Source organism: Pelophylax lessonae, assembly GCF_965119305.1.
Source record: "Pelophylax lessonae genome assembly, chromosome: 4".
Classification (NCBI taxonomy): domain Eukaryota; kingdom Metazoa; phylum Chordata; class Amphibia; order Anura; family Ranidae; genus Pelophylax; species Pelophylax lessonae.
The window spans coordinates 636,290,031-636,313,339 of NC_138771.1; the positions used below are offsets into that span (position 1 = coordinate 636,290,031).

Consider the following 23,309-nt stretch of genomic DNA (forward strand, 5'->3'; position numbering starts at 1 on the left):
GATGGAGGAGATGGGACTGGAGGGGAGAAGACATGGGATGGGGGAGATGGGACTGGAGGGGAGAGGACATGGGATGGTGGAGATGGGACTGGAGGGGAGAGGACATGGGATGGGGGAGATGGGACTGGAGGGGAGAGGACATGGGATGGAGGAGATGGGACTGGAGGGGAGAGGACATGGGATGGAGGAGATGGGATTGGAGGGGAGAGGACATGGGATGGAGGAGATGGGACTGGAGGGGAGAGGACATGGGATGGAGGAGATGGGACTGGAGGGGAGAAGACATGGGATGGAGGAGATGGGACTGGAGGGGAGAGGACATGGGATGGAGGAGATGGGACTGGAGGGGAGAGGACATGGGATGGGGGAGATGGGACTGGAGGGGAGAGGACATGGGATGGAGGAGATGGGACTGGAGGGGAGAGGACATGGGATGGAGGAGATGGGACTGGAGGGGAGAGGACATGGGATGGGGGAGATGGGACTGGAGGGGAGAGGACATGGGATGGAGGAGATGGGACTGGAGGGGAGAGGACATGGGATGGAGGAGATGGGACTGGAGGGGAGAGGACATGGGATGGAGGAGATGGGACTGGAGGGGAGAGGACATGGGATGGAGGAGATGGGACTGCAGGAGGAGGACATGGGATAGAGGGCAGTCACCTTAATAGGGGGCAGCATCCAGCATCTAAAAACTCCATTTAAAAGTTCCACAGCACACAAATACACACACATAATAATACAGATCAATAAATATCCATCATCTATATGTATTTCTGAGTCATATAAGGAAGTCCCCACACATTCAGTACCTATTGAATATGATGCTTGGGTTCGAGGTGACAAGATCGGTCTTTGTCCCAACGTCATTCGTCCAGTTCAGAGGTGGAAAATTCAGCCTACACAGAAGGAATGGAAGATGTGAGAATGGCAAGCATGGTAGATCATCATTGGACCAATGAGCCCATCTCCTAGCATTACTCTCACCTGAACACAAAGTCAGCCCCGTCAATTTCCGCACCACAGGAGCTGTTGTTTAAAATTCCCCCATTCCCGACCACTGCACAGCTTCTGATTGGGCTCTGGAAGGGGGACTTCTACGATGAAAGAGAGATGAGCTCAGTTTTATTATGTTCATTCACTGCCTGGCCAAAAAAAAAAAAGTCGCCACGTGGAATCAACTAAGCAAATAGGCAAGAGTCTCCTATTGGAAAGTTACTGCATGGGGGATTATCTTTCAGCTGGCAACAAGCTGTTTAACCCCAACTGAAGCAATGAGTAGCTTCTACTTTCTTAATCAACCATGTCCAAAGACACTTCTCGTGAGATGCTAGTCTGTTTGAGAAGGGTCAAATCATTGGCCTGCATCAAACAGTGAAAACATCTAAGTAGATTGCAGAAACTACTAAAATTTGGTAAAGAACTGTCCAACGCATTATTAAAAACTGGAAGGATAGTGGGGAACCATCGTCTTCGAGGAAGAAATGTGTTCAGAAAAAAATCCTGATTAATCGTGATCGGCGATCACTTAAACGTTTGGTGAAATCAAATTGTAGAAAAACAACAGTAGAACTCGGGGCTATGTTTAATAGTGAAAGTAAGGGCATTTCCACGCGCACAATGCGAAGCTGACTACCTGAATATACTTAATGACCAGGTCAGAGGCGTAACTAGAACCTTCAGGGCCCCGGTGCATGAAACCGTGAAGGGCCCCCCCCAGACCCCTGGACGGGGCCCTTCTCTTCAAGCCTGGGGCTCTTCCCACTGATCCTTTACTCTTGTTGCCGGGCCCTTTATTACGGTCCCGCAGTTGGACCCTTTCACAAGTTCTGCAGTGGGCCCCCTTCCTGCCATCTTGTGGCCTCCCCACGGTGGTGGAATGCCAGGGCCTGGTCACAAGTGTGACCTTTGAGATCCTGGAAGTTCACCCACTGGTGTCAGTAGTTTTTATTTTTCAGTACTTTCATTGTTTAATTTTTTATTGTTTAATTGTATTTTTTTACAATGTCACTGACTATGACTCTGTCCATTCAGAAAAGGAAGGAGCTGGTAAATACATATTTACTGACCCCTTCCTGGTTCTCTATCATGACACATCCCCTGCAGCAGCCGGCAGGAGAGGGGAGGGAGCACAGTGGGGGGGGGGGGGGCAGGGGAGCACACAGGGGCCCAGAGACAGCAGAACACAAGTGAACTGGATAGGAGGAGTGATGGGGGCAGCATACAGAGGAACCAATCTCCTCCATTTTCCTCCTGCAGCTACAGGAGGAAAAGGAGGACAGTGATTTCTCTACATGCTGCCCCCCCCCCACCCCTTCTATACAGGTGTACAGGGGAGCCGCACAGGCCCCCTGGAGCATGGGGCCCGGTTGCAATTGCAACCCCTGCAACCCCTGTAGTTACGCCCCTGGACCAGGTTATTCCATCAATGGGATTTTTCTTCCCTGATGGCACGGGCATATTCCAAGATGACAGGATTCATCGGGCTCAAATTATGAAAGAGTGGTTCAAGGAGCATGATACATCATTTTCACACATGGATTGGCCACCACAGAGTCCAGAAGTTAACCCCATTGAGAATCTTTGGGATGTGCTGGAGAAGGCTTTGTGCAGTGGTCTGACTCTCCCATCATCAATACAAGATCTTGGTGAAAAATGAATGCAACACTGGATGGAAATAAATCTTGTGACATTGCAGAAGTTTATGGTAGCAATGCCACAGCGAATGCGTGCCGTAATCAAAGCCAACTAAATATTAGCGTGTGACTTTTTTTTTTGGTGGCGACTTTTTTTTTTGGCCAGGCAGTGTATTATGTTACAGTTTAAGCACTTGGGGTTGCCTGTGCTTATAGATTAGAGGCACAAGGGGGCGCACTGGACCTGATATGGAGTGTTATCTACAATAACTTAAAGCGGAGTTCCGGGCACAAAATCAACCTTTTTTTTGTGCCCATCCGCTTGGTCTCCTTCACCTGAAAAGGAATTGGATAGTTAAGTATATTTTTTTTTTACTTACCTTGTAATTGTAGATAGAAAATACTCACCTATTCTCCACTTCCTCCCTCTGTGCCGCGGCTCCGCCGTCACTTCCTGGCTTGCAATGATTCCTGGGAGCTGAACGTCATCGCTCCCAGGAATCAATGCGACGGCACCGGCCCCGCTCGTCACTTCCGGGGCGACGCCGCATTCCCTGCTAAACAGCTTCTGGGCATGCCCAGAAGCTGTGGAGGAATGCGGTGCCGCACCGGAAGTGACGAGAGGGGCCGGTGCAGGCGCATTCTGGGAGAAGAAGACACGGAAGAGGACGCAGAAGAGGATCGCGCCGGCTTCAGCTGCCCACAACAGAGATGGCAACGCTGGAGAAGAAATTTTATAATTGAGTATTTCTTCTTGCAGGTAAGTGCGAACCGGGACAGATCAGAGGCTAGCCATTGTGGAATGTACTAGCCCTGACTGTCCCGGGGGTATGTTTATTGAAAAAAAGTTTTCGTGCCCGGAACTCCGCTTTAAGAATGATAAGTCAGCCACCCATGAAGAACTGCCAGGTGTGGCAACAACCAGAACATTAAATACAAATGTAAAAGATGCTTATTATAGACCGGGGGTCCCCAGACTTTTCAGTATGAGGACCACGTTGTATATTGTACAAATATTTGTCAGCCAAAAAACTGTTTTATAAATGAATGAATAAAATTTGAATGATGAATGCGTTTTACTTGGAGCTTTTTTGTAATCAGAATTATATAATTTGGAACAACAGGGAAAGAACCTCAGAAAAACAAAGCGAAAAAAATCCACATAAACTTGAGTCTGATCACAGTCCCCCTTTTCCCCCTGAGTCCTCATCAGAGACCCCCTTACATCAGAGTCCCTCCTTACATCAGAGACCCCCCTACATCACAAAGTCCCTCCTTACATCACAGTCCTTATCAGAGAATCATTTACATCAGAGACCGCCTTACATCTGAGTGCCCCATCAGAGACCCCCTTATACATCAGAGTCCCCTCTTACACCAGAGACCGCTTTAAATCACAGTCCCCATCAAAGACCCTCTTATATCACAGTCCTCATCAGAGGATTTCTTACATCAGAGTTCCCGCATACATCAGAGTACCCATCAGAGACCCCCTTTACATCAGAGTCCCCCTTACATCACAGTCCCCATCAGAGACCCCTTACATCACAGTCTCCATCAGAGACCCCGTTACATCACAGTCCCCATTATAGACCCACTTACATCACAGTCCCCATAAGAGACCCCCTTACATCACAGTCCCCATAAGAGACCCCCTTACATCAAAGTCCCCATCAGAGACCACCTTACATCACAGTCCCCATCAGAGACCCCCTTACATCACAGTCCCCATCAGAAACGCCCTTACATCAGAGTCCCCATCAGAGACCACCCTACATCACAGTACCCATCAGAGACCACTTTACATCAGAGTCCACATCAGAGACCCCCTTACTTCACAGTCCCCATCAGAGACCCCCTTACATCAGAGTTCCCATCAGAGACCCCCTTACATCGCAGTCCCCATCATAGACCCCCTTACATCACAGTCCCCATCAGAGACCCCCATATGTCAGAGCCCTCTTACATCAGAGTCCCCCCTTACATTAGAGCCCCCCTTATATCTGAGTCCTCATCAGAGAATCCCTTACATCAGAGACCCCATCCCTGTAGCCTCCCAGAAAGCTGGTCGTGTATGCCACAAGTTTTTTGAATAACAAAAGACATATACTGTATTTTTGGAAGGTAAGTGCAAAGAAAAGAAAGAGAGGTACTCTGTGTATATACTGTATATATATATATATATATATATATATATATATATATATATATCATTTTAACACTGTGTCTCTGTGCTTCTCTGTACAATGCAGGCAGGTTATGGTTTGAGGGAGGGGCCAGGGAGGGTACAAAGCTTCCAGAAAAAAAATCACACACCAACCTGTCTCAGTACCCCTCCCAAAAGCCCCCAGTCCCAATTTAAGCAGAGGGTGGCTCTTGGCAGCAGTATTACAAATAGGGTTGCCACTTTTTCTTCACACCAAACACGAACACAGCAATTTTTATATTTTTTAAAATAAGCACTATAGGATTTTAACAGACCTGGGACATCTTTGGGCACTCCAAAGAGAATAGTAATGTGGAATACATAGAGCCCCCTCACCCTCCTGTCAGGCCCTGTTCCAAGCCCCATTCCTGTCTGAATAATGTGTGCAGGTTTCAGGTGGACCGAAATCCGGACACATGATTCAAAACCCGGACTGTCCAGGTGAATCCTGGACAGGTGGCAACCCTAAATACAAATATCAAAATGCCCAATGGTCTTGACCACCAGTATAGAACAGATGTCCCTCCACCTTCACCCATGACTGACCAGCTATACCCTATACTCCACCGACCCCTTCCAATACTTGCAATTAATGGAGAGCACACAACGAATGGAGTAAATAAATGGCCGTAGCAGCCTCTTTATTAACAAATAAACTTAAATTACCATAAATGATAAAACATTCCTTATAACAGAAACATATCAGTAAATAAGGCAGTTGGTCTTTGAAGGCCGACCAAGCTTCAGTATGTTCCAACTATGCCCTGCGGAACCTTTTGCCATAATAATAAGGCCTCCAGCCGCGACACACCGGCTCGGAGACAACAAACTAACCGCAGTGCACCCAGCTAAACCAACATTAACCGGAATACACCAGAGGGACACATACCACCGATGGGTCCCGATCCCTTCCTTATCCTACTTTTTCTTCCGCCAGCAAAGACCAACAACCGCCTCACTGCCACGACAACCGCCACATCCACCGCACCTGTTGAGAAAATTAAAATTGGCCAAAAACAGGAAGAGTGGGTGGGAAGCTTCTTCCTGCATCCGTCTGCTCGCTGGACGCCAGGGCTGAGCCTCCTCACCTAAAACTGCCCTAGGCTCCTCTCTAGTCACCAGCTACCCCAATCCTGTAATACCACTAACTCTAAACAACCTAACTTTTAATGCTTTCCTAACTCGATCCCTTCTTCACACTATCATACCTGCCTTACGCTATTTTCTTCTTTTTTTTTTTTTTCGCTCCAGGCCTCGCTGGAGGTTTGGGTGTTCCTGGAAGGCTGTTTTTGCATGCAGACCACCTATGCAATGCCCATATGTGATGTTGAGCCTCCATGATTGAAAGGGGACACTCAGGATGGGGATGATGCTGGATGGCCTCCAGCCAGGAAATGAGGCAGGCCTTATCTGATTTGTTGTAGCTTCTAATGGGTGAGAAGCCCACAGTGTGCGGTGAAATCAGAATAAGCAATTTCACTCCAGAAGAGGAGCCGGTACAACTGTGCAAGTCTGAAAGGAGGTCGGCAAGTCAAATGTAAGACAGTTGTCACTGGGATAGTACCATTTGTGGATCTCCCCTCACCTTGTTTGATCTATTGTTTTGTATTTCCTATTATTTTCTGTCTAAGTGACGCAGACAGCAATGAAGGTGGCAGAAGGCCTAACCTTCTAATATCGGCACTCACCTTCGGGAACAGACTGTAAAGGCTCTCGGTGATGTTTTGGGTTTTTTTGTCTTCTGCATCGAAGCGAATTGTTTGTCCGATCGCAGTGTTCTCCTGTGTCATAATCACAGAGTACGAGGCATTGCAACATCTCCCCAAGCTGGCCCTGAGGAATGGACAAGAACCAAAATTTAGTATAGTAAAGTATCAAATTGTAGGTTGGCATCTGAAGATAAAATCTTGCTCAAGTCTTAAATGACTGCCTAGGTTATATCAGTGGCATAATCCTTTGTAAAGTGCATGTTTTTACATTTTACTGATCTGTATTATTTATTTCAGAGCATTGGTGTGTGCAGCCAATAGCATTAGGATGTGCACCCCAGAGCACAAACAGGCACGCATATATATAAGCAGAGCATGGGATGGTGTCAGTAGAGCAAAGAATGGTGTCAGTAGGGCAGTGGACGGTGTCAGTGGTTTTTTATTTTTCTATTTTTTCTTTATTATTTTTTACAATTTTCTTTTATATTATATTTTACAAAATTATTTTTAATCATCCTTTTACAATTTTTTTTAGGAACCCCTTAATGGGGTATTGGTGAAATATCAGGGGTCTAAACAGACCCCTGTTGTCTCACATTTGAGACAGAGAAAGGGACTGAGGACTGAGATTCCCCAGTGCCTTTCTCTGCAGCCTGCAGTAAACATTGTTTACTATGCCGTCGTTAAGAAAGAACACAGGAGTGATCGATACAGATCACTCACTGTGTTCATTCAGAAAAGGAAGGGGCCAATTATTGAAACCAGCCCTTTCCCCCACTCTCTAATGTGATACATCCCCCGCCCCCAGCAGCTGGCAGGAGAAGAGAGGAGGGAAGCTGGCAGCACTGCAGGGGGGAGACCGGGGGCACCAGGAAGCAGGGGGAATCCCCTGGCACATCCCGCACACCCTGTGCACACGCCTATGTTTCAGAGACTTTGTTGGAAGCGTATCTCACCACCATCCTCTGCATTTCCAGGACACGTTCCTACAGCCCCATCCCTGAATTTCAAGGATTCCACTGGTACTTTCATGGACATGCAATAGTGTCTGGCAGCTTACCTTCTCCTCCATGTCTGCATTAGAGGCCAGACTCTCCTTCTGGCTGCTTTTTATCATCTCTCCTGCCTGTTTGGCTCCACCCCAGGCCATTCCAGTCTATATTAACCAGTGCACTACAGGTCTGCTTTGCTGTTCAACAGTGTTTGTTAGCTGTGTTCCTGTCTGCCGTGTGCTTCATCCACCTTTCTGTGTACTGACTTTGGCTTGTCTCTGACTACTCCTGTTTGCCTGTGACCCTGACCTTGACCTGTCCTTTGGTTACGACTAAGCGGACGTTTATCCGTGAAACGCGTCAACTACTATGCGTTCATCTCTTGTCTCTGACTATATTATGGATACACTTTGAATTGATTTTATCTTTTGGATACGAATAAAACAGATTTTATATTTTTCACCTTCAAGTTGGAGTGCGGCTATTTCTCTCTATACATTATAGTTGCCTGGACTGCGGATCCTTGCTGCACCTTATTTTGATGGTTGGGAATACCTTATCACTGGAGCAGTTCTTTTGCCCTTTCTGCTGATCTGTGACTGTCCCTTGGTTACCCTTGTCTGCCTGTTGCCCCGACCTCGGCTTACCCATAACTATCCCTTGTGTCCGGAGTGGCTGCTTCCCCTCTCTCCCTATGGAGCGTGACCCGGGGGACCCAGGGGCCGTGACCTGGCCCCAGTTGCAGCGAAGTCCATCCTCACCACTAGAGGCTCTGGTGAACACCTGCTGGGTCTTAGACTCCACGCCCCCTGAGGAATATTGGGCTCACATTTCTGTCCATCCGAAGCAGTCAGCTATTGGGTTCACTACCTTGCGGTGCACCCCTGGTTCCAACAGGGTGCAGTTGCCACCTGGCCACGGGTAACCTGACAGGTACCTTCTGCAACTTCCAAAATCTCTGACAAGAGTTCCAGAACTCTTACCTTCAGAATCCTTGCAGGACTTCCAATGGTGTTCACAGCATCCCTGCCAGGATTTACAGAAATTTTAGTCTCAGAATCCGGACTTATAATAGTGCTTGGAGAATCCTTGCCAGGTATTCTAGTAGAGCTTGGAGAATCCTTGCCAAGACTTCCAATGGTGCTTAGAGAATCCTTTCCAGGACTTCCAATGGTGCTCAAAGAATCCTTGCCAGGAATTCCAATGGTGCTCAAAAAATCCTTGCCAACACTTCCAATGGTGCTTGGAGAATCCTTGCCAGGACTTCCAATGGTGCTCAAAGAATCCTTGCCAGGGCTTCCATTTGGGCTTGGAGAATCCTTACCAAGACTTCCAATGGTGCTTAGAGAATCTTTGCCAGGGCTTCCAATGGTGCTTGGAGAATCCTTGCCAGGACTTCCAATGGTGCTCAAAGAATCCTTGCCAGGACTTTCAATGGTGCTTGGAGAATCCTTGCCAGGACTTCCAATGGTGCTTGGAGAATCCTTGCCAATAATTCTAATGGTGCTCAAAGAATACTTGCCAGGACTTCCAAAGGTATGCCTAGAATCCCAGCTGGGAATTCCAATGGTACTTGCTGAAACCAAAGTTAGACTTTTAATGGCACTCAGAGAATCCCTAAGGCCCCTTTCACACCTGTACGACCTAAAGTCGGACCAAAGTAGTGCAGGGACTACTTTGAAGTCACACAGATATGAATGGTACCCATTGGAAACAATGAAGTAAGACTTTTCTTGGGACTTTACAGTTCCAAGTTGAAGGACAAGTCGCACAAGTGTGAAAGGGGCCTTACACTATTTCCAATGGTGCTCACAGACTGCTTGCCAAGACTTTCAATGGTACTCACAGAATGAAAGAGCAAGAACAGAGGGTGCACGAGCCACATTACCTTAGCAATAACTTATATTGAAAAAAATGATATAGAGTGCGTAAAATAAGTACTGAACACGTCACCATTTTTCTAGGTGAATCATAGTGTGCCAGGTGTGCCTGGGCACACCCTAATCACCTTGTGTGGTGCAGATTCTTCTTGTTTAAACCCCTTATATTTCACCAAAGCCCCCTAACAGGGCTTCTAAAAAAAAGTCAAAACATTAAAAAAAATAACAATTTTAAAAAATAATTAAAAATCAAATAATTAAAATAAAAACTACTGACACCGTCCATTGCTCTGCTGACACCGTCAGTATATATATATACACACACGTACACACACAAATTTGCTTGAGCTTTGGGGTGCACACCCTAATGCAATAGACTGTACACACCTATGACTGAAGGCTTTGCTGTGCACCAGGGTCCTATTTCTCTCTGATATGTGTGCAGTGGCAACCACTGGATTATATATCCTTTTCTTATAATATATATATATATATAATTTTTTTTTTTTTTAATGAATTTCCCTTTTATCTTGTCAAATTTGTTTTATTGAGTTTTAACATGTTATACAAGGAGGTTTAGATGCAATAATGAGAAAGTAACATCATAAAGTACGGGTATAAAGATAATTACAGATACAATGTAATATAATGAATACCATGTAGTTCAAAAATAGGTATAGCAAATAATAAAAGTTGTCCTTGAAAATATCTAGAAAGGATCAAAATCCAGTATATCCTAACCGACTAAGATGTGAAGCTTATTAACTGTTTTACTGCGGCAGGCAGCCCCTCCTGCGCGAACCGACGTAGCTCTACGTCGGTCGCGCTCCTGCAGCTAGGGAGCGTGCGCGCCGCTGAGAGAGAAGAACAGTCAGCTGTTGTAAACATAGCTGACCGTTCCTCTCTCTGGAATGATCACAGAGCTCCTGTGATCCTTCTATATAGGATCACAGGTCTCTGTGATCATTTCACAAGCCCCACCTCCATACAGTTAGAAACACGCCCCTAGGTACACATTTAACCCCTTGATCACCCACAGTGTTAACCCCTTCCCATTTCCCGCAAATCGACGTACCTGTACGTCGGCTCGGAGAAGTGGTTGTAGCCGGATGATATGCAGCTGCAGGCATGACCCCGATACCGTTCTTTAGAGCCGGCAAGCGGGAGGGGACGTCCCCCCTCCCGCCGCCTTCCAATAGTTTCTGCCCGGGTCTTCTGTCCCACCGGGAGACCCGAGCAACCAGCCGGCACGTCCCCCGGCTGGTTGGAGTCCCGAACAAAGCCAGATTCGGCTTTGATCGGGTCTCTGATGTATTAACCCGGAAGCAGCATCATGACGCCACTTCCGGTTTACTCGGCGGCTAACGGCGCCAAATTTTAAAAAGTGTCAGTATTCAAAAATGCAGATTTCGGCATTTTAAATACTTTGAAGTGCAGTGAATGGGTCTGGGGTCTTTTAGACCCCCGATCCCTCCATAAAGAGTACCTGTCACTGCCTTTTACTGTCACAAGGGATGTTTACATTCCTTGTGACAGCAATAAAAGTAATCAGATTTTTTTTTTTTTTAAATACAGTGCTAAAAATAAAAAATTTAATAAAATAAATAGGAAAAAAAAAATTTGAAGTGCCCCCGTCGCCGTTAGCTCGTGCACGAAAGAAAACGCATATGGAAGTCGTGCCCGCAAATGAAAACGGTGTTCAAACCACACATGTGATGTATTGCCACGATCGCCAGAGCGAGAACAATCATTCTAAAAAAAGACTTAACTCTAAAGTTGTACCTGTTAAAATTTTTTAAAGCGTCGCGTTTGGAAATTTTTTGAGTACCGTAGTTTGTCGCCATTCCATGAGTGTGCGCAATTTTACACCGTAACATGTCAGGTATCTATTTACTCGGCATGACATCATTTTTCACAATATAAAAAATTGGGCTAACTCTACTGTTTCATTTTTTTTAAATGCAGTGAAATCTATTTTTTCCAAACAAATTGCGTTTGAAAGAGTCTTTGCTAAAAAATATATAATGTTTGGGGGTTCTAAGTAATTTTTTGTTGGCTAAAAATACTGATTTTACCTTGTAAACAACATGTGTCAGAAATAGGCCTGGTCCTTAAGTGGTTAAGATATTTGTTTTATATATGAATAGAGATTTATTATCACAAGTTCCTTAATTTGCAGGAAACCTGTGGATTTACTTAGGCTCCATTCACATATAGGCGTTTCAGATCATGGGCAGAATTGCCATGATTCTGCCCCCAATCCCAAACCATTGCAAGTCACGGGACGCCCGTGCGATTCCCGTGACTTGCAATGGCACCCCAAACGTGGTGAGACTTTGCCGCGATTGTCACCCAAGGAATCACGGTAAAGTCACGCAAACAGAATCGTGGGACGTCTGTCGCCCAAAAGAAGTTCTTTTGATCCTGAACAGACTCACGTGGCCTTCTAGGCCCCAATGGCCGCTTCTCCCTCAAACTCAACTGCTGCGACTCATCGCTTCCTTCCTTCTGTAACAACTCGTTCAGGAGTCTCGCAATCTGCGGAAAGTTCTTCACAAACCTTCTATAGTAGGAGCAGAATCCTAAAAAGGACCGCAATCTCTAACTGTCCTTGGCTGAGGCCATATGGTAACAGCCTCCAACTTCCATGGGTCAGTGGCTACTCAATTTGCAGAGTCCACATGCCCCAAGTAGGTAACTGATGTCTGGTAGAACTGACATTTCTCTAACGACAACTTCAGTCCCTCTGCATGAAGCCTCTGGAAAACCTTTTCAAGTCCTGTTTCATGTTCTTCTAGTGTGCTGCCGAACACAATGATATCATCCAGATACACAAGTACCTCTATCAGGTTTATATCTACCACTGTGTTCTCCATCAACCGCTGGAAGGTGGCTGGGGCTCTGGCCAATCCCTGTGGCATGCGATCAAACTCGAAGAATCCTAATGGGCTGATGAAGGCTGTCTTTTCCCAGTCATCTGGATGCATTGGTATCTGGTAATACCCGCTCTTCAGATCTAAAACACTGAAGATAGACACTGCAATGCATCTTCTATCCGAGGGGTAGTGTACTGATCGGGAATGGTCCTTTGGTTTAGGGTCCGGTAGTCGATACACATCCGAATGGTTCCATCTTTGTTATGCACTACTACAATGGGGGATGTGTAAGGGCTTCTGGATTCCCTAATGACCCCAGACTTCTTCAGCTTGGCTAATTGCTCCCGAAGGTCTTCAAGGTCACTCAGAGGGATCCGCAGAGCTCTCTCCCGGAAAGGTTTGTCTTCACTCAGCCGAATTAGGTGTTGAGCACTCTTGGTACAACCCACATCAAAATCATTCTTGGAAAACATCTTTTCCCATCTTGCTAGCTGGGCTTTGATCCTCTCCCGCCACTTGAGAGGCATAAAAGGACAGTGGACATGAAAATCCCCTGCCTGGCCCCCTCCGGCGGCCTTCTGAACTAGATCATCCATCATCACAGGAGTTGTCGCACTCACCTGTCCTAGCACCATCAGAGACTTCAGGCTGACAGGCTGTCCTGTAATGTTGTGGATACTGACCAGAACCCTCCCTCCAGTTTTTGACAATGTTTTTGTGGGCACAATCTCTGGGATCAATTTGATTCCCGTCTCTTCTCCCAATGGGTCAGCTTCCAACACCACAAATGGACCTGGCTGATCCCAAGACAACTTGACTGTGGCTTTCATACATACTCTCTCTCCAGGCTGCAATACCTTCTCTAGAGTGTCCAATAACCACAGCCTCCCCACTCCTTCAGCTGGTGCCCTTTGTTCCTGAACTTTTCTCAACTGTGGATGTACCTCTTCTGTGACCAAGCCCTTTTTGGCTAATGGGATGAGTAGTCTTTGCACTAAGTCAGTGCTGGTTCATATCAACAAGGAATTCTGTCCTACTCTGGAAGCCCGAAGGACAAACAACTGTTATCGTACCAAAGGTCTCTGTCTTCCCCACCAAAGAAGGGTTAAGGATTATCTTAATAGGTATGTATCCATCATATGGAAACTTCTGGGTGCCAATGCCCCAGATCTCCAAATCTTCCAGCTTGCACAGAGGGATATGCTTCAAGTGTTTGTCATAGAAGTCCCGATATAATAGTGTCACTTGGGCTCCTGTATCAAGTAAAGCTTTAGTGTAGATCCCCTCCACTTTGGAGCGAGACTATAGGATAGGGTCCTACCAATCTCTTTGGCACGTTTCTAGCTCCTGCGCCTATAGACTGAGTCATAACTAAATTCTTTTGTGGCAATGGAGTTCGTTCTACCACTTGTCTTGGCACGCTTCTCACTTGTGATTCCTCAGCCCAAGCCCTAACTAACTTCATCTGTGGTGATAGAGTCCTCTGTTTCTTCAGTTTAGGAGAGGGTGCATTGACCTATTGTCTTTCCCACCAACCTGGTGGAGAGGTAGAAGGACGAGCAGGGGCCCTTGCACTTCACCTGTTCTTGGATACTTTTCTAGCGTTGGAGCTCTGTTTGGTCTCGGGACGCTCAGGGTGCTCAATTGGTTCCTTCACTGAGGTCCTCCGAAGTTTCCCTCCCTCCTTCTTTTGGAAGAGTATCTTCTGCAATGCTTTCAACACGTTCTCCAGTAACTCAGGACTAACACCCTTCTTGGGGCACTTAGCCCTGAAATGTCCAACTTATCCACATTCATAACATCTTCTTTCTCTGGTGGGGAATAGTCCTGGTCTTTAAGGGTTACATTTTTGCTCCTGTGTTTTCCCTTGAGTCTCCATCACTTGCTTCGGTGCCTGATATATCTGAGCTTGAACCTGAGCAACTTGGGTCATCAACTCTGCCGATTTTGGACTGCACTTCTTGCTGTCTGGGCTCTCACGCCCCTTTGGATCTGCTTCAGTTTCACTGTCCCCATCCCCATCCATCGGAGGGTCCCCTCCTGCTTGGGTAGAGCATGTAAGAGCTTTCTCCTTCCTGGGTGTTTGTTTTGTTCTAATGCAGGAGCTCAGGCCTTTCTTTTCCATCAGAGCTTCCTCTCCCCGCACAATCCTAATAAACTCTGGGTAGGTTAAAGTTTGACATCACTCAGAGTTTTTTAACTGAATCCATATTGGATCGGAGTGCAGAGCACCTCTCAGGATCTGTTTTATTCTGGCTTGGTCTAGAGCTATAGACCATTTTCCTCTTTGCACCACTGAGCTGCAGCAACAGCATCCATGTTGATCATCTTTGGCTCATCCCTGGGCTGACTAGGGCCTGCAGCAGTAAAGAACATCCCGGACGAGCCCCCAAATGTAGCACTGCCCCCTTGAGGTTTGCTGGTAAATGTATGTTCTTCTGTGCCGATTTGACCCTGTGAACCATCCAGCCCTCCTGACACTCTAAGTTCAGACATGTGTATGTACTTTTAAATGACACACTGACACAATGCAATGGGTTTTACCTCTTTAGCTTAGCTTTACTCAAAGTAAAGTCTTGAAAAGAGTTTTAGTCAACTAGACCCTGGATAAACAGCCAAAGCTCAGTTGAACTAACACTAAGGAACAGTGATAAACAAGGTATAATTACAGACAAATACACCAAATATACACAGTATCTTGCAGTATGGGAACTAATCTCTCAGAAAGCTATAAATTATTACAGAAAGCACTCTGGCTAAAGGAGAACCCCAGACCGACCTATAATACCTGTATCCTAATGAGAGATGAGGTAATTTACATACCAGTGACGTGTCCCCTTTTTCAGAGCAATAGTATAACAATGTTTTACTTGCAAGGCCTTGCTAAGATCTTCACCGGCAGTTGGAGCTGATGAAAGAAGATGATTCCTAGTGTGGCAGATTGTGTAACAAGCAAAGCAGAATAGCTGATTCTGATCGTAACAGATCCTGTAACTGATCCAATTGTAAAGTGTCTGTGTTAAGTGTATCAAAGAACTGTAGTTACTGGTGTCTGAACTCTGGGCAGGTGCCCTCTCACCAAATCCTGATGTCCATCAATGAGAGTCCTGGAAGAACTGGTGACGGCAATCCTCCTCACTATGAGAAACTGAGGTGGCTGCGCTCTGCTGTATCAGTAAGTCCCACCGACTCCAGGGATGTCTGCGATGTGGCAATGGTCATCCGTCCTGCCTGGGCTGAGTCTGCAGGCAGTTGGGTAGTGTGCGGTAGGCCACAGTCCGCTCCTTCTGCAGCAGCCTGATATGCACACAATGGATCCCGGGAAGCAAGAGAGGTCTGGGCCTGTTCTGCAGATCCCTTAATAGTCTCTTCCACAATTCTCCTGGAGCCCACAGCTTGCTGGGAAGTACAGTTCCTAAACAGTTCAGCAGTGCAGTAATATCCTTGTAGAAGACTACAGTTCCCATGATGCCTTTCTTCCAGTCCCAGGAGTATGATGCCTGAAACCTGAGACCAACACGGGGGGGGGGGGGTATAAAGACAATCTGAGAGAGCAGAAAGTAAGTCTGCAGTGTCAGTTAATGGTGGTCTGCTCCGGGCTACATATAAATTTGAGCAGAGTAAACAGATACCAAACATGCCAAAGCTTAAAACTGTAAGTGCTGACAAACTTCTATACACGATATTGTCTATAGGGCCCAATTTAAAAAGCCCATCAGTTTCGAGATAACTGTGAATAATGGGATTTTTGCTCTCGCTCGGTTATGATCGATGATATGTAACATGTGTAACACAGCTGTTATTTTCAAGCGCAGGTACTCCTATGCAAGGTACCAGGACAGGTTTGTCTAGCGCCCAGGGCAAGGATGTGGAACTGTGCCCCCTCCCCCACTGTAGATGCAGGCCGTAGAATGGGCTTACTTCCCTGTGTCCATTCTCTGTCCCCTTGTTTCGCTGTGCCCAGGGCAGATGCGTCTCCTGCCCTCCCCTTGTCACAGGCCCTGCCTATACATGCATTTACTTTCATATGTGTTCATGGGGGGGGTTCTACATTTTTTTACTCTTTATTTTCTGTCACTCTACTCTCTCCCCCTATTAGCATGTTTCAGGTTAGGACATGAAAATTGTAGCACAGTTGATTGCCCCCCTGTGCTTCTTTTCCATGTCCCTTTCTGAATTCTTCTGTACAGCGACTGGAAGAGGCTGATGAATGGTCATATTTTAGTGCTCACAGTGTTCATGGACGATTGTTTTTTTTCATTTTTTATTTTAACCACTTGCCGATCGCTTACCGCATATTTACTGCGGCAGTGTGGCTCTCCCAGGCAAACCGACGTAGGTCTACGTCGGTCGCTTGGTGGAAGCTAGGGGGCGAGCGGGCGCGGCTGGCAATGCACTCCCGCTCCAGATCGTCAGTGGGGAAGCCGATGCATGGGTCAGGCGGCTCTGATTGCCATCTGACACCCGCGATCGCTCCCTGCTGAGAGAGAAGAACGGTCAGCTGTTGTAAACACAGCTCACCGTTCTTCTCCCTGGAATGATCATAGAGCCCCTGTGATCCTTCTATATAGGATTACAGGTCTCTATGGTCATTCCACAAGCCACGCCTCCCAGTTAGAAACATGCCCCTAGGTACACATTTAACCCCTTGAACACCTATGCTGTTAACCCCTTCCCTGCCAGTGTCATTAGTACAGTAACAGTTCATATTTTTAGCACTGATTACTGTAGTAATGTCACTGGTACCCCCAAAAGTGTCAGAAACCATCTTTAATTTTTGTTGTATAAGTGATCCAAATGATAAAAAAAATTAATTAACATATGAAGAATATACCCAAAGCTCCCATACTTACTGAAGCAGGTCGCGTTCTGTCTGGTCCTCCTTCCAAGGACACTCCTGAACTGCCTTTACCAGCTCAAAAAAATTTTGCTCTTCAAATCTACAGCAAAAAAAATAAACAAAAATAATTCTAGAAATGCAGAATAAAAGATGATTTCACAGTATATGACATGGGTGTCAAACCTTTTGGCTTCTCTGGGCCACATTGAGTGTAGAGAAATTTTCTCGGGCCGCATATAAAATATATACTATAGTTAAGGTATATAAGTAATAAAATGCCGCCGCGCCCTTCCCGCGCCCCTGGCACAAATTTAAAACAACTAGAGGATGATCAAATGAAATATAATCAGTATACAGAGGTTTACTTATTCTGAGAGATATTAAAGGAACACTCTAACCACCATGACCACTTCAGTGATTTGAAGTGGTCATGGTGGTAGGAGTCAGAAACACTGCACATGCTTGCCTCCCCCCTCCCCTGCGAGGCAAAAAAAAAAATTGTCAGGGGGGCAGTGGGCCGCATTGCCTGCGGTTCCGGGCCGCATGCGGCCCCCGGGCCGCAGGTTGGACATGCCTGGTATATGATGATTGCAAACATCTATAGAATGAATCAGGGATTACAAGGATGGGCAGATTTTGTTAAAACTGATTTTATTGCACAATTACTGATTTTGCATTTGCTTAGGTTTAACAGCTTACAGACTTTTTATTGAAGTACATAGGGAGTAGTACATAGCATGGCCTGTCCCCCCCCCCCCCCCCCCATGCTGCTGGTCCACCCGCTGCTCCTCCTGGAAATTCCCCACTGTCATTTTGACATACAGTACTTGCTGAGTGTTAAGGTCCCTTTCACACTTGTGCGACTTGTCCTGCGATTTGGGACTGCAAAGTCACATGACAAGTCGTTCTCCGCGATTTCCAATGAAGTCGTTCATATCTGTACGACTTCAAGTCGCAACGACTTCAAAGTAGTCCCTGCACTACTTTTGGCAGATTTTAATGCGTTTTGAGGTCCAAAGACATAGGTATTGCTTAAAGTCCAGTTAAAATCACGTCAAAATCGCGGTAAAATCACGCAACTTTTACGTTGCACAAGTGTGAAAGAGGCCTGCATCCGCAGACGCCCCAATACAATTATTTATATATATTATATACAAATACAATAACATTAGTGTTATATCGTTTCATATGATCATATGCAGATCAAGTGGGAATCTCTGATGTCAGTTAAAGCAATTTTAGCACTAAAAAATATATATATATTTATTCCTCTTTAACTCCTTAACAACCCTTATTTAATCTAAAGTTTTTTTATTTTAAAATGTATACTTTCTATCTACAGTAGCACTATTTTTTTTTTTTTCTAACACTGATTGAACTGAAAAAAAGTGTTTTTTTTGCCTATAGAATGCATATTTATTAACAAGTTTCTGCAAGACCACATCACTGAAAGAAAGCCTAGTTGGCCTGCTTCCCCAAAAAAAAAAAAAGCGATATGTTTGTTACTATTTAAAAATCCTTAGTAATGCCTAATTACGCCCCCCCCCACACACACACACACACACCTTTATCCTCTTAGCTATTACTTTTCTGCTAATTTTTATTTTTTATTTTAAAGAATGTATTAATTAATTACAATAATCACTTAAATTTTAAATTTTTATTCTTTTGGTTTGAACTTTTTTTTTTTTTTTTAGTATTGCGTTAAAAAAAACAAATCACAAAAAAACTGCCTTTATATTATGTGTAAACACTTTTGCAAAGCCTCCTATGTCATTTCAGGGTCATAATAAATTAGAAAAATATATAATTTTTTAATCGACAGTAACATAAAAAAAAAATCGAATACTGATTAAACTAAAAAAAGAGAGTTTACTTTTGCCCACAGAAGAAAAGCCTAGTTAACCCCCCCAGTATATGTATTTGTTATCGTACACTGGTTCTAAAGCCTGAAGGTTTTTTACATTAATGATAATTAAAACAAAGGTGACCAGCGCTATGGATTAATAAGGTGAATGCAGAAACAGACGGTGTAAGCTGCCAACAACCAAACCCAACAAGTTGGGTTGGAAATAAAATAGTGCAAGTGGGGTTGTGAACGGCGCTACCGTTTTTCAAGAGATAGCAATATTATATTTGCTTAGCGTGAATGGTGATACCACTTAATGTGTGCCGTGAATAAATGAATAAATAAATTTTAAAGTGCAATCTTATAAAATGCTGTATAAAAATATTGTGTAAAAATCAATAAGAATAGATTATATAAATGCCTTGTATCTTAAATTATTAGTGATAAAGTGCATAAGTGCTAGTGCAAAGAAAGGAGAGACACAAGGCTGAAATAAATTAGTGAATTTTATTTATAAAAAAACCAGGTAAAGCATATATCTATCCTCACTATGAACCAGAGGTGATGGTGTTTAGTGAAGAGAAAAGAAGTAAATGCTGCTGTGAGCAAAAGAAAAAAACGTATAACGGAAATTAATAGGTGTAAGATGAATAGGATAAATAAATGAATGTGATGAATTCGGGTTGCAACAACCTGCGTGACCGCTAGGTGTCGCACCCTGCTATATGACCTGATATCAGTTGCAGGAGGGTACCGTGTATGGGTTCCGCTGTCCCCTCTGACTTCCTGGTGGGTCTGCGTGTTCCTCAGAAAGAAGAAAGGAGACCCCTAGGTATCATATCCAAACAACATGATAAAAAAATGTAGAGACTCACAGGGAGATTCGAGGCTGTCCGCGATCAGTGTTGTGTGGCCGGGAAGCTTCCGCGTTCCACGGCTCTGGCTCCGGGTGCCGGAAATGACGTTAGACGTCGCTGACTCCGCCCTACCGGTTTCGTCACAAGACGTCTACTAGGAGTGGCCACTCCTAGTAGACACATCCTTCCCAGCAAGGAGTATTATCTCCAAGGGTTAGAAAGGCTGGATTCATCTCTTTTTCATGGATAGTGTAGGACCCACTGATAATGGGGTACTTTGACGCAGTAGTGGGCTTGAGCACGATATGGCCATATGGTGGGACCAAACCCCCATTTTTATTTATGGATTGTCTTCAGATTTGGTAGTTATTTCTTTTGCATTTGCGCACTATTCTTTTTTTATATACATGTCTCTTGGTTCATAGCTGCAGCAGCTTTAGAAATACAAGGGTATGCTCCCCCAAATTTTTTGCCTGTTTATTATGTATTCGGTCTGACCAGACTATCGAGGTTGAGCAACCCTCCCCACCCCCCCACACACACCTGTACTCAATCAGTGTCCACCATCAAGTGGATATAGGAGGAGTCCCCTGTAGTGCATTTGCACATCCTTCCCAGCAAGGAGTATTATCTCCAAGGGTTAGAAAGGCTGGATTCATCTCTTTTTCATGGATAGTGTAGGACCCACTGATAATGGGGTACTTTGACGCAGTAGTGGGCTTGAGCACGATATGGCCATATGGTGGGACCAAACCCCCATTTTTATTTATGGATTGTCTTCAGATTTGGTAGTTATTTCTTTTGCATTTGCGCACTATTCTTTTTTTAGAGCTGTGTATCTCTCACACAGCTCAGCCTCTGATCCTTCCACGCTGACTTCCCGCCCACACATCCCCGGGAGTGTGGGCGGGCGGGAGGAGGAGAAGGGTCGGGGCGAGGAGGAGCTGACGATCTCTCCTCTGGCGTCAGTGCAGGGAGGGAGGAGAGATCGTCAGCTCATCCTCGCCCGCCCCTTCTCCTCCTCCTCCAGCCCGCCCACACTCCCGGGGATGTGTGGGCGGGAAGTTTAAAGAAAGAGAAAGCTGCAGACAAGGTAAGGTAAGTGAAGTCTCTCCTTCAAAAAATGTAGGGGGGGGTGGCTCTGTGATATAAGGGGGGGGCTCTCTGATGTGGGGGGCTATGTGTGGTGAGGGGGGCTTTGTGTGGGGGTCTGTGATGTAAGGGGGGACTTTCTGATGTGGGGGGCTCTGTGGGGAGGGGGGGGTCTGATGTAAGGGGGGCTTTGTGTGTGGGGGTCTCTGATGTGAGGGGGGCTTTGTGTGTGTGTGTGTAGGGGGTCTCTGATGTGAGGGGGGCTTTGTGTGTGTAGGGGGTCTCTGATTTTAGGGGGGCTTTGTGTGGGGGGTCTCTGATGTGACAGGGCTCTCTGATGTGGGGGGCTCTGTGGGGAGGGGGGGTCTGATGTAAGGGGGGCTTTGTGTGGGGGGTCTCTGATGTTAGGGGGGCTCTGTGTGTGGGGGGGCTCTGTGTGTGTGGGGTCTCTGATGTGTGGGGGGGGGTCTCTGATGTAAGGGGGCTTTGTGTGGGGGTCTCTGATGTAAGGGGGCTCTGTGTGTGGGGTCTCTGATGTGAGGGGGGCTTTGTGTGGGGGGTCTCTGATGTTAGGGGGCTTTGTGTGGTGGGTCCCTGAGATGAGGGGGGCTCTGTGTGGGGGGGTCTCTGACGTAAGGGGGCTTTGTGTGGGGGGTCTCTGATGTAAGGGGGCTCTGTGTGTGGGGTCTCTGATGTGAGGGGGGCTTTGTGTGTGTGTAGGGGGTCACTGATCTTAGGGGGCTTTGTGAGGGGGTCTCTGACGTTAGGGGGGCTTTGTGTGGGGGGGGTCTCTGATGTAAGGGGGGCTTTGTGTGGGGGGTCTCTGATGTGAGGGGGCTCTGTGTGGGGTGTCTCTGATGTAAGGGGCTCTGTATGTGGGGTCTCTGATGTAAGGGGGGCTTTGTGTGGGGGGTCTCTGATGTAAGGGGTCTCTGATGTGAGGGGGGCTTTGTGTGGGGGGGCTCTGTGTGGGGGGTCTCTGATGTGATGGGGGGCTCTGTGTGGGGGGGGACTTTGTGTGGGGGGGACTTTGTGTGGGGGGTCTCTGATGTAAAGGGGGCTCTGTGTGGGGGGTCTCTGATGTAAAGGGGGCTCTGTGTGGGGGTTCTCTGATGTAAAGGGGGCTCTGTGTGGGGGGTCTCTGATGTGACGGGGGGCTCTGTGTGTGGGGGGCTTTGTGTGGGGGGTCTCTGATGTAAAGGGGGCTCTGTGTGGGGGGTCTCTGATGTAAGGGGGGCTCTGATGTAAGGGGGGCTAAGTTATTAGTGATCATAAAAAGAAAAGTCAAATAAAGTGCAAAAAAGGTGTAAGAAAATGCGCGCGCGGGGGGGGCCTCCACAGGATTAGCTCGCACAGGGCGCCTGATCACCTAAGGCCGGCCCTGGGCGGCTCCGATTGCCGCCTGACACCCGCGATCGTTCCACGCTGAGAGAAAAGAATGGTCGGCTGTTGTAAACACATCTGACTGTCCTTCTGCCTGGAATGGTCATAGAGCCCCTGTGATCCTTCTATATAGGATCACATGTCTCTATTTGTCATTTCAGAAGCCACTCACCCCCACAGTTAGAATCACTCCCCTAGGCTCACATTTAACCCCTTGATCACCCACAGTGTTAACCCCTTCCCTGCCAGTATCATTATTACAGTAACTGCATTTTTAACACTGATTACTGTAGTAATGTCACTGGTCCCCCCAAAAGTGTCAAAAATGTCAGTTAGGGGTCCGATCTGTCCGCCGCAATGTCGCAGTCCCGCAAAATAAAAATTAAAATCGCAGATAGCCTCCATTACTAGTAAAAAATAAAACAATAAAAATGACATAAATCTTTCCCGTAGTTAGTCGACGCGATAACTTTTGCGCAAGCCAATTGAAATACGCTTATTGCGATTTTTTTTACAAAAAATATGTAGCATAAAACAAATTAGCCTAAAATGTTAAAAAATTTGGATTTTTAAATTTTTTTTTTTAGCAGAATGTGAAAAATATTGTTTTTTTTTTTTTTCAGAATTGTCGCTCTTTTTTTGTTTATAGCGCAAAAAATAAAAATTGCACAGGTGATCAAATACCACCAAAAGAAAGTTCTGTTTGTGGGAAAAAAGGACATCAAATTTATTTGGGTACAGCGTTGCACGATCGAGCAATTGTCCGTTAAAATAACGCAGTGCTGAATCGCAAAATAGGGCCTGGTCATTAAGGGGGCAAATCCTTTTGGTCTTAAAGTGGTTAAATTATATATGAAATGAAAAAAAAAATGAACATGTATAATTTTACAAATAAAACTATACATGTTTATTTTTATTTATTTTTCAGTTTTGATATATAATAAAAATCAATTTTAATTGTGAAAACATGGTGGAACTGTTAAAAAATC

General features: G+C 45.8%; 1 protein-coding gene across 1 annotated transcript in view; it reads right to left on the reverse strand.

Moving 5' to 3' along the window:
• The window catches only part of LOC309555180 (alpha-2,8-sialyltransferase 8F-like), a 47,846-nt gene that overhangs the window by 20,147 nt on the left and 4,390 nt on the right, over positions 1-23,309 (reverse strand). The window contains exons 3-6 of the mRNA XM_082257024.1: positions 17,153-17,239; positions 6,531-6,675; positions 988-1,097; positions 813-899 (exon numbers count right to left, since the gene is read on the reverse strand). Of these exons, the coding sequence (XP_082113150.1) occupies positions 813-899; positions 988-1,097; positions 6,531-6,675; positions 17,153-17,239 (429 nt within the window). The remainder of the gene's footprint in view (positions 1-812; positions 900-987; positions 1,098-6,530; positions 6,676-17,152; positions 17,240-23,309) is intronic.